The 14,935-nt window shown below is 45.7% G+C and overlaps 1 protein-coding gene across 1 annotated transcript in view; it reads left to right on the plus strand.

The window, feature by feature from the left end:
* Positions 1–13,865: 13,865 nt before the first annotated feature.
* LOC140722599 (uncharacterized) overlaps positions 13,866–14,935 on the plus strand; it is a 49,785-nt gene continuing 48,715 nt past the window's right edge. The window contains exon 1 of the mRNA XM_073037307.1: positions 13,866–14,099. Within this exon, the coding sequence (XP_072893408.1) occupies positions 13,866–14,099 (234 nt within the window). The remainder of the gene's footprint in view (positions 14,100–14,935) is intronic.

Consider the following 14,935-nt stretch of genomic DNA (forward strand, 5'->3'; position numbering starts at 1 on the left):
TTTCCCAAAGATGGATTTACCTGCAGGTAACATCTCCACATATACATTTGACAGATCGTGTCTATGATAATGAAATGTGCCTTAATTTCTGTACTGTTCTTAACTTTCTGTTTCTTTCCAGTTTAATGTCATTCCTCCTATAAATGGATTACCAGAACTGTGCACAATACTTTCTGGTCTGAACAATGACATACATTTACAACAAGAAGACCAGGTCCCAGACTGATTCGAAACATCCTGAATATTGTGCTGACTTATCTCAAAGTCCTCTTCCACTTACATCCACCTCCTTGTCCTATACTGACTAGGACTATCAATGTACTGTCAGTAGGCTCAACGTTCCCATGATATCTCTTTAATTTGCTATAAGAGTTGTTCCTCAGTCTCCCATTAGCTACTGAGAGATTTACTGTAAAATTCCAGCAATGTGGTTGCGATTTTATTTAATTCTAAAGTCTACTCACAAAACCTCATGTGAAGTATCATCTGAGACATCCTCCCTCAGTGATGAACTCCTTGGTTAAAAATGAAACATTCCCTCCTCCCCATATTGTTCATCCCTCCCTGTCACATGTGAGCCGTCTAAACCTGGAGTGAGGAGGTTCAAGAGTTGTCCGTCTTTCACTCAGAGTCAGAAATATGCACAGGACAGAAACTCAGCCATACTAACCAAGATGTGCATCAGTGAGTCCCATTTATCTGTGTTTGGTCCATATCTCTCTAAACCTCTCTGATCCATGTACCTGTCCGAATGTCTGTTAAACAGTGTAATTATGTTCTCCTGTACAGCTTCCTCTGACAGCTCGTAACATATACCCACCACCCTCCGTGTGGAAGAAGTTGCCCCTCGTCCCCTTTGAATCTTTTTTTCTTTCATATTACCAAACGATTCTGCCTTTATTCATTTCTTAATCACATTCTTCCTATTAGTGAGCGATCAGAATTGCATACAATACATTGTGGTCTCACCAGTGACCTGTACAGTTATCACATTAGATCCCATCTCCCGTACTCCAAACTCTGATGAATGTCTTGCTCACCAGCCTGTCTACATTTTCAGAGAACGATGCATCCTTGTTCCCTCTGTTGCCCAACACCCATGAGGACTTGACTCATTGCCACAGATACACATGTCGGTGCGCCTGGTTAAATATTTTTCTGTCACTGAGACTCACTCAGACATTGACGGTGCAGTATAGGTACAGCATAGTATATGAAGAGTACAGTATATGTCTTGGCTGAACACAACACCAAATTAAACTAAATCTCTTCTGTCTCTTCAATGCCACTATCATATCTGCTTCCACCACTCCCCATCGCAATCCATACCACGTTCCACAACACGTTAAATAAAACCAATCTAGTACTTACACTGCACATCATCTTTAAAGTATCACCCTGTCACTTTAAAGGAAAGCATTCTCGAATTTGACATGTCCACCATCGGAAAATGACTGACTGTTCACCTAATCTACACCTCACAAAGCTTTGTGAAATTCTGACAGGACATTGTAATATCATATTTAGTTTCGATCACCCTGTTACGGGAAAGATGCAGTTCAGCTGAAATCAGGACAGAGAAGCTTACAAGGTCAATGTTGGTACACAAACGAGTGAGTGATGAAGAGAAGTTGAGCAGTTTTCGGGTTGTTTTCTTCACAATTTGGGAGAATGAAGGTATGATTATTGACGTGTATGAATAATTAGGGTCACAGATAGGGTGGGTGCACTGACATATTTTAACAGGGAAAGTGGAATCTGGAATTAGAGCGCTCTAGATCGTGAGAGGACAAAGATCAAATGAAAATCTGACAGGCAATTTCTTACAGCCAGACGGCGGTCAGTATATGGAAACAACTGCCGGAGGAAGTGGTTGAGGCAGGTACATTTAGAAGATTCAAAAGCTATTAGACCTGGATACAGTTGGGAAAGGTTTATTTTAGCCAGGCATAGATGCAACTTAAATGGGAGCTTTGCTTGGCTGGATCCGATTGACTGAAAGTCCTATTTCCATGCAGCGTGATGCTACAAATCTAAACCATGAGGACTCTGGTTGATGACTTCTCTCAATGGCTTACTACTTATTTACAGATCACAGAATCCAGCATCTTACCAACAATAGATGAGACATCAGCAGTTACAGTGACAGACTCTTGCCTTCTCCCATTCTGGAACAATTGACACACATTTGAGATTTTCCACTTCATTGAAACCTTCCTCGAGCACAGTGAGCTGTGAAAAGCCTCAGCTTGGTTATTCAGTTTCTCTCCAGCAAATTCCTGTAAAACCATTGTGTGCAGGTCGTTGGGACCTGGTGACGTTTACTGTTAGTTCCATTAGTTTTTCTCTCATGACTATGATTGTAAATTATTGCACTCTGCTGAAAAGTGAACAATGTTCACAGTGTTGAGTTTAACACTGCAATTTCCATTTCAGTTTCTGACCTTGAGTCGCTTATTGTTGTTTGCTGAAGTATTCTCAGTCCACTGGGCTACCTCTAGCCCTTCGCATTTTCTGTGTTCTAGTCTTTAATATTTCCCTTAATCTCATTTTTGACCAGAGATGCTTCATTTTTCTCCTGAATCCTTCTGTCTAATTGATATTAATGTCTGATGAGCGTTTAAATATCTGCCATTGCTTATCAACTAACCTGTCCCTGACCTATTTACCCCATTCAAATACATCTGAAATGGCTTGTTCCTGGGTAAGTTCGGTAAAATAATTCTGTCTGAAACAGTCCCTGACGACTCTACATATTTCTCTTCCGCGGCATCTCTCTAGTTTGACCAGTTATATCAATACAGATCTCAAATTCAACAATGATAATCACACAGTTCCGTTCGTAACTCCCTTTGATCATTTACCCTCTCGTGCTCTGTCTCATGAAGCGGCAATGGATGAGGGTGTACAGACCACTCGCTCCCATGTTGTCTTACCCTGCTGTTCATTGTCTCTACATGCTTGTCGCCACTCACCATCCCATGGTGCACATGGCCGCCCTCCTTTTTGACTTTTACTGATTAGTGTGGATCATTGTTGGTTAGTTAGTTAAGCCCATCACTTCCATTGCAGCACAGGCCACCGACAGTAGATCACCAGAGACCTCTTTGCTGTGCCTGAATTTCAAATTGTCCCCAGGTGCAGCCCGTCTTCGTGGTGGATCGATCCTCTCCCAGGGGTGAGGTCTCAGGAGCTTCTGTAGTTCTGGGTTTTTGTGGGATTGGTTTGCTGAGGATGGGATGTCCAACTCTCCTCCATTTCCAGCCGGGATTCGGACCGTCCATGGACAGTGCTGGAACATGTAATATGTTGAAACACTGAGATCCCTCTTCCGGTCAGCCTGCAATCATCTCCCTGCAATAGTTGTACAATCAAACACGTTTCTCACAGTGCGGTTCCTGCATTCATTCAGCCTAAGTATGCTGTTTATAATTCTGTATACCTCTGTCAAATCGCCGTCATTCCCATACCAGCCATGGAATAAAATCCAGGCAATAAGGGTTAAATGAATTGAGATCATCCTTGATCTTGCTCACCAAGGAGATTTCAGGTTCGCCCTTTTTGGATTTTCTAATCACCTGTTTGAGCAATCTTCTGCTATTCAGTGCGGATCTAGTCCGATTTTAGCTTCCAGAACCTCTTTAATTGTGCTGTAGAAGGCTCCAGATGCACAGATCTGTTTGTATATTCGGCTCCGCCCCGTGACTGTATTTTCATTTTCTCCTCACTGTTTTACACTGAAACCAACTGTACGCTTGCCCAACAGTTGCCGTGTGTGAGAGAGTTTTTCTAGAGTGCAGTGTTTCAATTCTGTTGCACATATACCGGTGGAAATTAGTGGCTCTGTTAAAATGTAGGGGGAGCAGGAAGTTGAGGGGCCACTGTCTGCAGTCTGTCACTCTGACTCTGTCTCATCCTCTTCCCAAGTCGTTCTCTCTGCTCCTCAATCGGGCAGTTCGAGGTGCTGTGTGTAAAAGACGACGGCAGCAGTCAGTTTGTCACAGAGCAGCGACCTGAAACATGTAGAGCGCAAGGAGGCAAAGGACTGGGCAAGGGTGGAGCCAGGCCTCATAAAGTGCTCTGTGATAACACCGAGGGTATCGCTAAGCAGCCATCTGCCACTTGGCCCTACTGGCACATTTCAGGCTGCAGGAGTACATGCTGAGGGACACACTGAAACTTGGTTCAGCCACGGCGGGGGTGTTCTGCTACTGGAGAGGGAGGGGCCTGGTTGGGTGAGAAAGCCTCTCAATTATTTCAGTTGTAAATCGGCATAGAGTGTGACATGAGTGGCAGCAGTTCTACTGATTGATGGGTAGTAACGTAATAGAACACTACTCACAGCATTGAACTTGAATGGAAAGAATGAAATGGCTTTGCATGGTTTATTCTTGTATCATTTGTTATGAGTCAAGATCACTTGTTAATGATCTGTACCCGACTGTGCAGCTGTAGAATGATGTGAGTATAGATGTTCATAGTCCAGCTCTCTTCAGCCTCCACAGAAAGTCATATTGATCTGTGTTGTAATCCATTTGTCACTCTGTGGCCTTCTTCCCCAAATGATCAGGATCTCCCTGTAATCCAGATAACCTTCTTCACCGTCAACAGCATGTCTGAACTTACTGATCAAGTCTTGTGCATTTGCATACAAGTAATTTCTTGAAATAGGGAACAACAAGGCTTCCAGCTCTCTCCCCTGTAGCACATCACTAATCACCAGTCTCCGTTCTGAGAAACAGTTTTATTAACCTCCAAGAATCTGTGAAAGATGAAGCAACCACAACTTTCCAAACACTTGCGAATCAGACTCTTTCCATCAAAATACTGGTTGGTCCTGTCCATCAGAAACCCCTCCAGTAAGTTTCCCATAACTGATGTTAGGTTGACTGGCCTGTAGTTCCCTGGCTTGTCCTTGACACATCTTTTAAACAATGCAAAGCCATTTCTGTGGGCAACTACCAAGAAAATAGCTTCGGAAGGACCTCCACAACTTTCTCCAGACTTGCACAAAGCAATTGGTCAGGCCCTGATGATTTATCCACCTTAATGCTCTGTAAGCCTGCAAACAACTGCTCTCTGGTAATATGAATGTCCTCCAAAGCAGCTCCACTAACTTCCATTATCCATTGAGAAAACATGACATTGTATTCGGTAAACACCAAGTCAACATATTCATTTACTGATTCATGATCCCACCCATTCCCTGTGGCTCAAGACACGGGGACCCTGCTGTTCTCTGTGGTGGGGGGGGGGGTTCCCTCTCCTGAGCCACACTGTTATTCTTAATACAGTTATACACTTTGTATTTCCCTGACATGCCAGATCCACCTCTTAACATTGCTTTGTCCTCCTGGTTTCCCTGTTAAGAGCATCAATAATAATTTTTGTTCTTTTTGACCGAATCTGACATCCTACACCCTGTATATGCTTCCTCTATTTCTCGACCAGAGCCTTCATATCTCTCATTGACCAAGCTTCATTGAACTTGCCAGGTTACCCTTCAGACTAACAGGGAAGTCCGTCTCCTGGAAACTTGATATCACACTCATAAAATACTCCCACTTGTCCTTTGTTCATGTTCCTTCCTGCACTCTCCCTCCTCCAGAAACATTCACCTTTTGTGCAGAATAGATCCCTAAACTGTGGAGTTGATGTACATTCCCATCACTATCTTCAAACTAATAGAAATAATGAAAAGGCATTAACAATTACAAGGGTAAGACGTGGCAACACAAACCAATCCTCATGCAGGGGATCAGACATAGAGAGAGTGAGCAATTTCAGGTTGCTGGGAGTCAAGCTGTCTGAGGATCTAATCTGGTTCCAAAATAACAATGCAGCTATAAAGAAGACGTGACAGTGGTTCTGTTTCATTAGGAGTTTGAAGTGATTTGGTATCTCAACTGAAATACTCAAAAGCTTCCATAAAGGTACCACGGAGACCATTCTGACAGGCTGCATCCCTGGCGGGTGGGGGTGGGTGGGGGACCGAAAGAAGGTACTGAAATTGATAAAGTCAGTACCCATGACATCTTCAATTAGCGGTGCCTCAGAAAGGCGACGTCTGTAATGAAGGACACCCATCACATCGGACAAGCCTTCTTCTCATTGTTATTGTTACGGAGGAGGTACAGGAGCCTGAAGGCACACACTCAGTGATTCTTGATCAGCTTCTTCCCCTCTGCCATATGATTTCTAGATGGACATTGAATCTACGAACACTACCTCACCTTTTTAGTCTATTATTTCTTTATTTTTCACTGATTCGATATGCATAAATGCTTACTGTTATTGATTTACTTGTTTTTGTTTTCTTTTCAATATTATCAAGTGTAGCATTGAATTGCTGTCGTCCATTCAACAGATCTCACGACACATGCCGGTGATAATAAACCTGATTCTGATTTTGATTCTGATAAAAGGGGTTCTTGAACAGCCTGGGGAGTAAGCTGAGGAATGGTAAATGGTGTTCAGTCCTGATGAGTGAGGAGTGACAATATGTGAAGTCATAACAGAGGAGGACATTGTGAACACAGCTCAGTCTGTCACAATAACGTGCCTCCCTTCCATTGACCATCTGCATTCGCTGCTGCCCCGGGAAAGCAGTTAACATCATCAAAGACCCTTCCCAGCCCTGTCATTCTCCCTTCTCACACCTTCTATTGGGCGGCAGACAAAAAGCAGTAAGAACACACAACACCAGGATCAGGGACAACCTCTGCCCCACTGTTACAGTGCCTCATATGCATCGGCCCTCGGAAGTTTTCATGTGTTATTGTTTTACAACCTTTAATCGCTGTGGATATAATTTGGCTTATTTGACACTGATCAACAGAAAAAGAGTCTTATGTGTCAAAGTGAAAACAGATATCTACAACGTGATGAAACGCAATAATTGATTGCATAAGTATTTAACCCCTTTAACATGACACATCAAATTAACACTGGTACAGCGAATTTGGTTTAGAAGACACATAATTAGTTAAATTGAGATCACCGTGGGCAGGCAGGAGGTTTCAACTGACTGTACTAAAAATGCACCTGCAACTGGCAAGCCCAATTTCCATTTGTCCTGGCAAGAACCACACCATGAAGGCTGAAGACCCCCAGAAAGTGCATGAATGATTATTGAAAGCAAGAAAATTGTCGAAGCACCCAGGCAACAGTTATTGTATGCACAGTCTCTCCTATCTCAGCCACTGAAGCCTGTAACTCCTCCCGAGTTATCACGGGTCGCTTGATGGCCTCCATCACTAGTCCCCTTCTTACACAATCTCTCAGTACTTGGGGACACCTTGCTATTGACAGATTTACCTCTGTATCATATTCTTTCTATTTTTTTGATGATTGACTTAACTGTACTTCAAGGAATATTCAGTGGCTTGGAAATTTTTTTGCATCGATCTAAGAATACAGCCCAAAGGCGCACCTGTATTGAAAGTCAAAGGGGTGGAGGTGAGCGAGCCCATTCTTACCACCTTCTGATGATCTGACGGGAAGTCGAGGATCCAGCTGCACAAGTCACAAGTCGCTTTTATTGCCATTTCGACCATAACTGCTGGTACAGTGCATAGTAAAAATGAGACAACATTTTTCAGGACCATGGTGTTACATGACACAGTACAAAAACTAGACTGAACTACGTAAAAAAAAACAGAGAAAGCTACACTAGGATACATACCTGCACAGGACTGCATAAAGTGCACAAAAACAGTGCAGGCATTACAATAAATAATAAACAGGACAATAGGGCAAGGTGTCAGGCCGAGGTCTCTGAGATTCCTGTCGAGCCTGGATGGAATTATGCTCTTGAATGTTGAACTGTAGTCCAAGAACAGCATTCTCACAGAAGCATCCTTCTTCTCCAGATGTGTACGGTCGGGTTGCAGAGCAGTGCCTATTGCATCGTCTGGCGATCGGTTGTGTCAGTAGGTGAACTCCTGCGAGTCCAGGCCGAGAACCACCAATCACTCCTCAAACATTAACCTTTATTTTCACCAATCAATCACATGAATTTCTTTGGACCCTTTCTTTTCTGAGATTTCGTGCCCATAACTGCTCACAACACTCGGTGTGGTCTGACCGATGCCTGTTGAACCTCAGCATTACATTTTGCTTTTGTCTACTTGTCCTCTTGAAATTAATGCTGACGTTTGATATTTCCTTCTTACCACTAACTCAGACTGCAAGGTATCCTTTAGAAATCCTGCAGGAGGACTCCCAAGTCTCTTTGCACCTCTGTTTATTGAATGCTTGACCAGTTTAGAAAATGTCCCACACCATTACTGCTTATGTGCATGACCATACAGTTCCCCATTCTATCTGCCACTTCTTTGTCCATTCTCACAATCTGTCTGTTCCTCTGCAGATTCCCTGCTTCCTCAAAACTACCTAACCCCCACCTATCTTCGAATTGTCTGCAAACCTGGATGCAAAGCCATTCATTCTGTCACCCAAATCACTGACCTGCGTCATGAAAAGAAGCGATCCAGCTGTCCCAAGCACCAGTCACACCCGAGTTCATCCACCTGACCTGTCAAGCCGCTTGCATCGAAGTAAATGCAGTTTAAACGAACTGTCTTTTCACTCTTTTGTCTGTGCTCCCGTCTATCCTGTTCACTAAATTTGCTCTAATTGGCGACAGTATTACCTTCTGCTCAGGGCCACTCGGACTGCCACTCCCTGTACACTATTCTGAGCGTCTCTCGCAAATCTACAGGATATTGCCCCCCTCCCCCAGTTCAGGTGAAATCCATCTCTTGTGTACAAGTCTCCCTACCACAGACGAAACTGCAGGGATCCAAGAACTTCAATCTTTCCCCTGCCTCAGACCCTCAGTCACATATTGATCTGAATCATCGTTCTATTTTTATCCTCACCGATATGTGGCACGGCGTGTAATCTGGAGATTACTGCTCTGAAAGTTGTGCTTTTTAAGTTCTCTCCTAATACCCTCTATTCACTTTGTAGAAGCTCAACCCTCTCTTTACCATGTTATATTTGTTAAGGCATTTGATAAGATTCCTCATGTAAGGAGGCATGGAATCCAAGGAGACTTTGCTTTGTGGATCCAGAATAGGCTTTTCCCACAGAAGGCAAATTGTGGTTGTCGATGTTTCATATTCTGCTTGCTGGTCGGTGACCTGTGGTTTGCCCCAGGGATCTATTACGGGACCCATCCTCTTTGCGATTTTTATAAATGCCCTGGATGAAGAAGTAGAAGGGTGGGTTAGTAGGTTTGCTGATGATACCAAGGTTAGGGTTGTTGTGAATAGTCTGGACGGCTGTCAGTGTTTAAACCGGACATTTATAGGATGCAGAACTGGGCTGTGAAGTAGTAGATGAACTTTAACCCAGATAAGTGTGAAATAGTTAATTTGGTATGTCCAATCTGAGGACAGAATATAATGTAAATGGTATGTTTAGGCAGTGTAGAAGTTCTGAGGGAGCTTGGGTTCGCTTTCAGTAGGACACTCAAAGCTACAGTGCAGATTGACAGTGTTGGTGAGAAGGCTCCACGGCTGAAAAGGTTGACAAGAGGGGGCATAGTTTTAAGGTGCTTGGACATAGGTACCGAGGGGATGTCAGAGGTAAGTTTTTCCACACAGAGGGTGCTGAGTGTGGGGAATGCACTGCCGGTGGTGGTGGTGGAAGCGGATACAATGGGGTATTATAAGAGCATCTACGGCAGGTAATTAGATATTAGTCCGCACTATTGTTCCTTTTACCGAAAGGCATTATCAGACACTGTATTCCATCTGCCACATTTTTTTCTTCTTCTTCCAACTTCTCTAAGTCCTGCTGCAAACCCACTGCTCCCTCAGCACTACCTACCCCTTCACCTATCTTCACATCATCCGCAAACTTCGCCACAAACCTTTCAATTCGATGATCTAAACCCTTGATAAACAATGTGAAAAGTAGTGGTCCCAAAACGGACCCCGGAGGAATAGCACTAGTCACTGGCAGCCAACCAGAAAAGACCCCTTTAATTCTCACTCGCTGCCTCAGACCTATCGTCCAATCCGCTATCCATGCCAGAATCTTTCCTGTACCGCTATAGGATTTTATCTTATTAAGCAGCCTAATATGTGGCACCTTATGAAAGGCCTTCTGAAAGTCCAAGTAAATGACATCCTCTGCCTCTCCTTTGTACACTCTGCTTGTTACTTCCTGAAAGAATTCTAACAGATTTGTCAAGGAACATTTCGCTTCATAGAAATCAGGCTGATTGTAACTTATTTTGTCATTACTTTCCAAGTACCTGGAAACCTCATCCTTAATAAGACTCCAACACTTCCCCAACCATTGAGGTCAGGATAACTGGCCTCTCCTGTCCGTTCTTTTGACTTTCTCCCTTCTTAAGAAGTGGAGTGACATTTGCAATCCTCCTGTCCCCTCGGACCATGAACAGAATCAAAGATCATGACCAATGCATCCGGTATCTCTTCAGCAACCTCTCTCAGGAATCTGAGATGTCGTCCCTCTGGTCCCCGTGGCTTATCCACCTCAGGACCTCTGAGTTTTCCGAGCACCTTTTCCTTTTTATTGGGAATGACAGTCACTCCTGCTCCCTGACCTCTGGAAAGTAGGTAGTATCTTCTACAGTGAGGGTAGATGCAAAGTAACGAATGCATCTATCTGCTATTTTTGTCCCACAATGCTACCTCGCCAGCATCATTTGACAGTAGTTCAATATCAACTCTCAACTCTCTTTTACTCTTTATAGTTTCAAAAAAATCTTTCCGAGTCCTGATTTATTGGCATGCCTGTCAATTTGAGAACTTCTTCCTCTGTGCAGCCTAGGTCTCCAGCACCTTGTGAACTGTTCCCGGAAACTTCAGCCATTTCTGCTCCGCTGTAATCCCTGCTGGTATCCTCCTCCAATCCTCCTGGGCAAGGTCATTTTCAACGCCTCTGTAAATCCACTTATTCCATTAGGATGAGGATATATCTGAGTTGTGTTTCACCCTCTCAAACTGCAATATGAATTCAATCGTAGTATGATCACAGCCTCCTCAGGGTTCCTTTACATAAAGCTCCCTTAATGAGATTCAGACTATTATATAACACCCAATCTAAAGATAGCCTTTTTCCGAGCAGGCACAAGCACAAGCTGCTCTAAAAAGCCATCTCGTAGCAACTCAACAAATTTATTCTCTTCCGATTCAAAATCAAACTGATTCTCCTAATCCCCTTGCATATTGATGTTCCCCACTACAACTGTGTCATTATTCTTATTCTCAGAATCAGAATCAGGTTTATTATCACCGGCATGTGACGTGAAATTTGTTACCTTAGCAGCAGCAGCAGTTCAATGCAATCCCCAACAGTAGTGGCCCGGAAGAAGAACGGACTTGAGGAGCGGACATTACCAGATCCCGATGGGTGAGGCCGACAAAGAGAAGACGGTATTTATATGCCCTCTGGGGTATTTTCCAGTTCGAAAGTATGTCCCAGGGCATATCGAGAGCCCCTGCCACCTTCCAGAGGGTCATGGAGATGACGGTGGGGGATATGAACTTGCCTGAAGTGTTGGTGTATTTGGATGATTTGGTAGTGTTTGGAGCCACCTTGGAAGAACGGGAAGCGAGGCTACTGAAGGTGCTATGTCGGCAGGATGGGAAGGGTTAAAACTCTCCCTGGATAAGTGCCAGTTCTGCAAGATGACTGTTAGCTATGTTGGACACATAATCTCGCGGGATGGATTAGCGACAGACCCGGATAAAATAGAATCGGTGACTACGTGGGCAAGGCCCCGGACTGTGAGCGCTCTGCGCTCGTTCTCGGGGTTCTGTGGTTATTATCGGAGATTCGTGAAGGGCTACGCCAAAGTGAGTCACCCCTTGAACCAGCTTCTGCGTGGTTACCCTCCCATGGGGAAGAAAGGAAGAGAGGGACGGGAGGTTGGAGAATATCTCGAACTGTCGGAGCCCTTTGGACAGAGGTAGGACACGAAATGTGAGGAGGCTTCTAAATCGCTGAAAGAGTTGCTGACCCAGGCACCGAAGCTGGTTTTTGCTGACCCCAATTACCCTGTGTACTACACACGACACCAGCCGAGAGGGATTAGGGGCCGTCTTGTTTCAGGGCCAGGGCACCGGGTTGAGACCTGTCGCGTTTGTCAGTCGGAGTTTGTCGCCCTCCGATAGAAACTCTCCCACCCATAAGTTGGAGTTCCTGAGTTGAAGTGGGCAGAGGTGGATCAGCTGACTGACTATCTCTCCGGAGCCAGGTTTGTGGTGAGGACGGAAAACAACTCAGTACTTATATCCTGATTGCCGCGAAATTGGATGCTACAGGCCATCGGAGATGGCGGCCTTGTCGGTATCTGATCTCAGCCTGAAGAACCGGCCGGAGAACAGGAATGTCGATGCGGATGCTTTGTCACGACGGGAGCATGAGGAACAGGAGACAGACGAGGAGTGGGAGAGCATTCCTGCTCCTGGGGTGAAAGCCATGTGTCAGTTTGCTATCAGCGTGAAGGCCAAGGAAAAGGAGAGACCGGAGCGAGCAGTGGACCCATTGGGGGCTTCTGATGACGCCCTACCCCCAGTTTACTGTGACCTGACTGCACTGAAGACAAAGCAGTTTCTGGAATTAAGCCCGCGGGAAGTGGCAGCTGCTCAGCGAGATGACCCGCGCATTGGCGCTGTTTGGTGCGCGGTGGAAAAGGGAGATGTGGCGTGGGCGGAGAAGATGAAACACGCTTCAGTGCCTCCGTTATTGAGGGAATGGCCTCAGTTGAAGTTGACGAAACAAGTTTTATATCGGGTAACGTCACCCCGGGCCACCCTCCTGCCCGAGAAGTATCGGAAGATTGTGTTGAAGGCCCCGCACGATGATACTGGACATTCGGGGGTGGAGTAGATCTATGGATCGGTCAAAGACAGGTTTTACTGGCCCCGAATGAAGGCGGAGGTGGAAGAGTATTGCCAGTCGTGCATTCGCTGCATACGCCGGCAGACGCTGCCTGTGCAGGCTGCTCCGTTGTCACACTGGCAAAGTGAGGGGCCGTTGGACCTGGTGTGTATGGATTTCTTGGCCATGGAACCCGATGCCAGCAATACGGCGAATGTCTTAGTCATCACAGACCACTACACCAGGTATGTTCAAGCGTTCCCTCCCAAGGAGCAAAGGGCGACTACGGTGGCGAAAGTGCTATGGGAGAAGTATTTTGTTTATTATGGCCTTCCCCGGCGGATTCATAGTGATCAGGGACGAGACTTTGAGAGTAAGCTCATCTACGAGCTATTGGGTATGTTGGGGGTTGAGAAATCGAGAGCTACGCCCTGTCATCCGCAGGGCGATCCCCAGCCGCAGAGATTTAATCGGACGCTGCTAGACATGCTGGGAACACTTGAAATTAGCAAAAAAGTCCCGATGCAGTCAATATATTGGACATCTGGTTCACTGTTACTACTGCACCCGATATGAAGCTACCGGATACTCGTCCGACTATTTGATGTTTGGGCGCGAGGCAAGGTTGCCCATTGACCTATGTTTTGGGACGGATGCGTATGAAGTATCGCCGAAACCCTACTTGAAATAGTGTCTGATATGAAGAAAGCATTACAAAGACTTTATGAGCTGGCTAGGGAGGCGGCCGCCGAGCAGAATAGGGGAAATAAGAGGAGGTATGACAAGAAGGTGAAGTTCTCCCAACTACTGCCGGGAGATCGAGTCCTCATAAGGAATTTGTGACTAACTGGGAAACACAAGCCGGCTGATCGCTGGTCGGGCACGCCCTGTGTAGTAGAGAGTCAGATGCGAAATCTACCGGATTTTCCGGATGAGGCCCAAGGATGGGAGGGGGCCCGAAAAGATTCTCCATCGGAATCACCTGATGCTCCCGGGGCGAGATGTACAGGCAGAGCTGGAGCCCGAGGTGCCGGCTGCGCCTTGTACCAGGTTCTCTGCGTCCACGCAGGGTGGAGGAAGAGCCCACACCGGGAGAGTCGGTCCCAGGCCCAGTCCCTGTGAGGGATACTGACTCGGAGGATGATGACTCGGACGATCGGTACATGCTGCCGTTCGCTGATGCCCCCGTGATGGAGGGGGAGGCACCTGGTCCTTCTCCCACTGGGTTAGACGGAGTAAGGGGGGCTAGTGGTGGACTGTTGGGGTTACCACATGGCGTTGGAATAAAGGATGTGGGGTCCAAGCAAGAAATAGTGGTTCCGAGGTGCATTGGGGTTTGGGTGACCGCTCGCAGGTGGGATCGCCTCGTAGTTCCCATGGGTCTCCCGTATTGTCCGAGGTGGAGGAGTTAGAAGAAGGAGTGCGCAGGCTCAGAGAAGCAGGCACCCCCCGGACAGGTTGGCCTATGTGGCACCTGGGGAGCAGGGTGTGAGATCCACTGTTTTGGGGAGTTATGCAACTGCTTTTTGCCATTGGATTGGGAGGTGTGTTCTACAGGAGAGTCTGGCGAATTATCTGAACGTCATGATGGCATGACTTAATTCTGTGGGAGGAGAATGAGCGTTTCTCAGATTATTAACTGTAATGTTAACTGTTAACTGTTATAAAGTGGGTCCTCTGTAGCGTTATAATGAAACGACTTTGTAGGTAACTGATTTGGTAATGCTCTGTTTAGTTGAAATGTTTGGGTTATAATTATTGATAACGGAGGAACTAACCACTGGAAGCGATGTTGTTCTCTCTGTATGTGTGGGAGCCTGGAGTCAGTGCGCGGGTTTTTCGGGAGGAGAACCGAAGAGGAAGGACGTGCTGGACCCTTTTGGTCCCAGGTTTCCCCAGGCGGCGGGTCGAGAAGGTCGGAGAAGATCGAATGATGAACAGAAAGCTTCGATATTTGAACTCCAACGGTTGTGCTCGAACTGATTGAACTCTGATATGTCGGCGCCTTTTTTCTTTTCTTTATATATTGTATCGCTATTAATTACCTAGTTCCAGTAAGGTTTATAAAGAG

This window comes from Hemitrygon akajei, unplaced genomic scaffold (assembly GCF_048418815.1).
Source record: "Hemitrygon akajei unplaced genomic scaffold, sHemAka1.3 Scf000081, whole genome shotgun sequence".
In the NCBI taxonomy this organism is placed as follows: Eukaryota; Metazoa; Chordata; class Chondrichthyes; order Myliobatiformes; family Dasyatidae; genus Hemitrygon; species Hemitrygon akajei.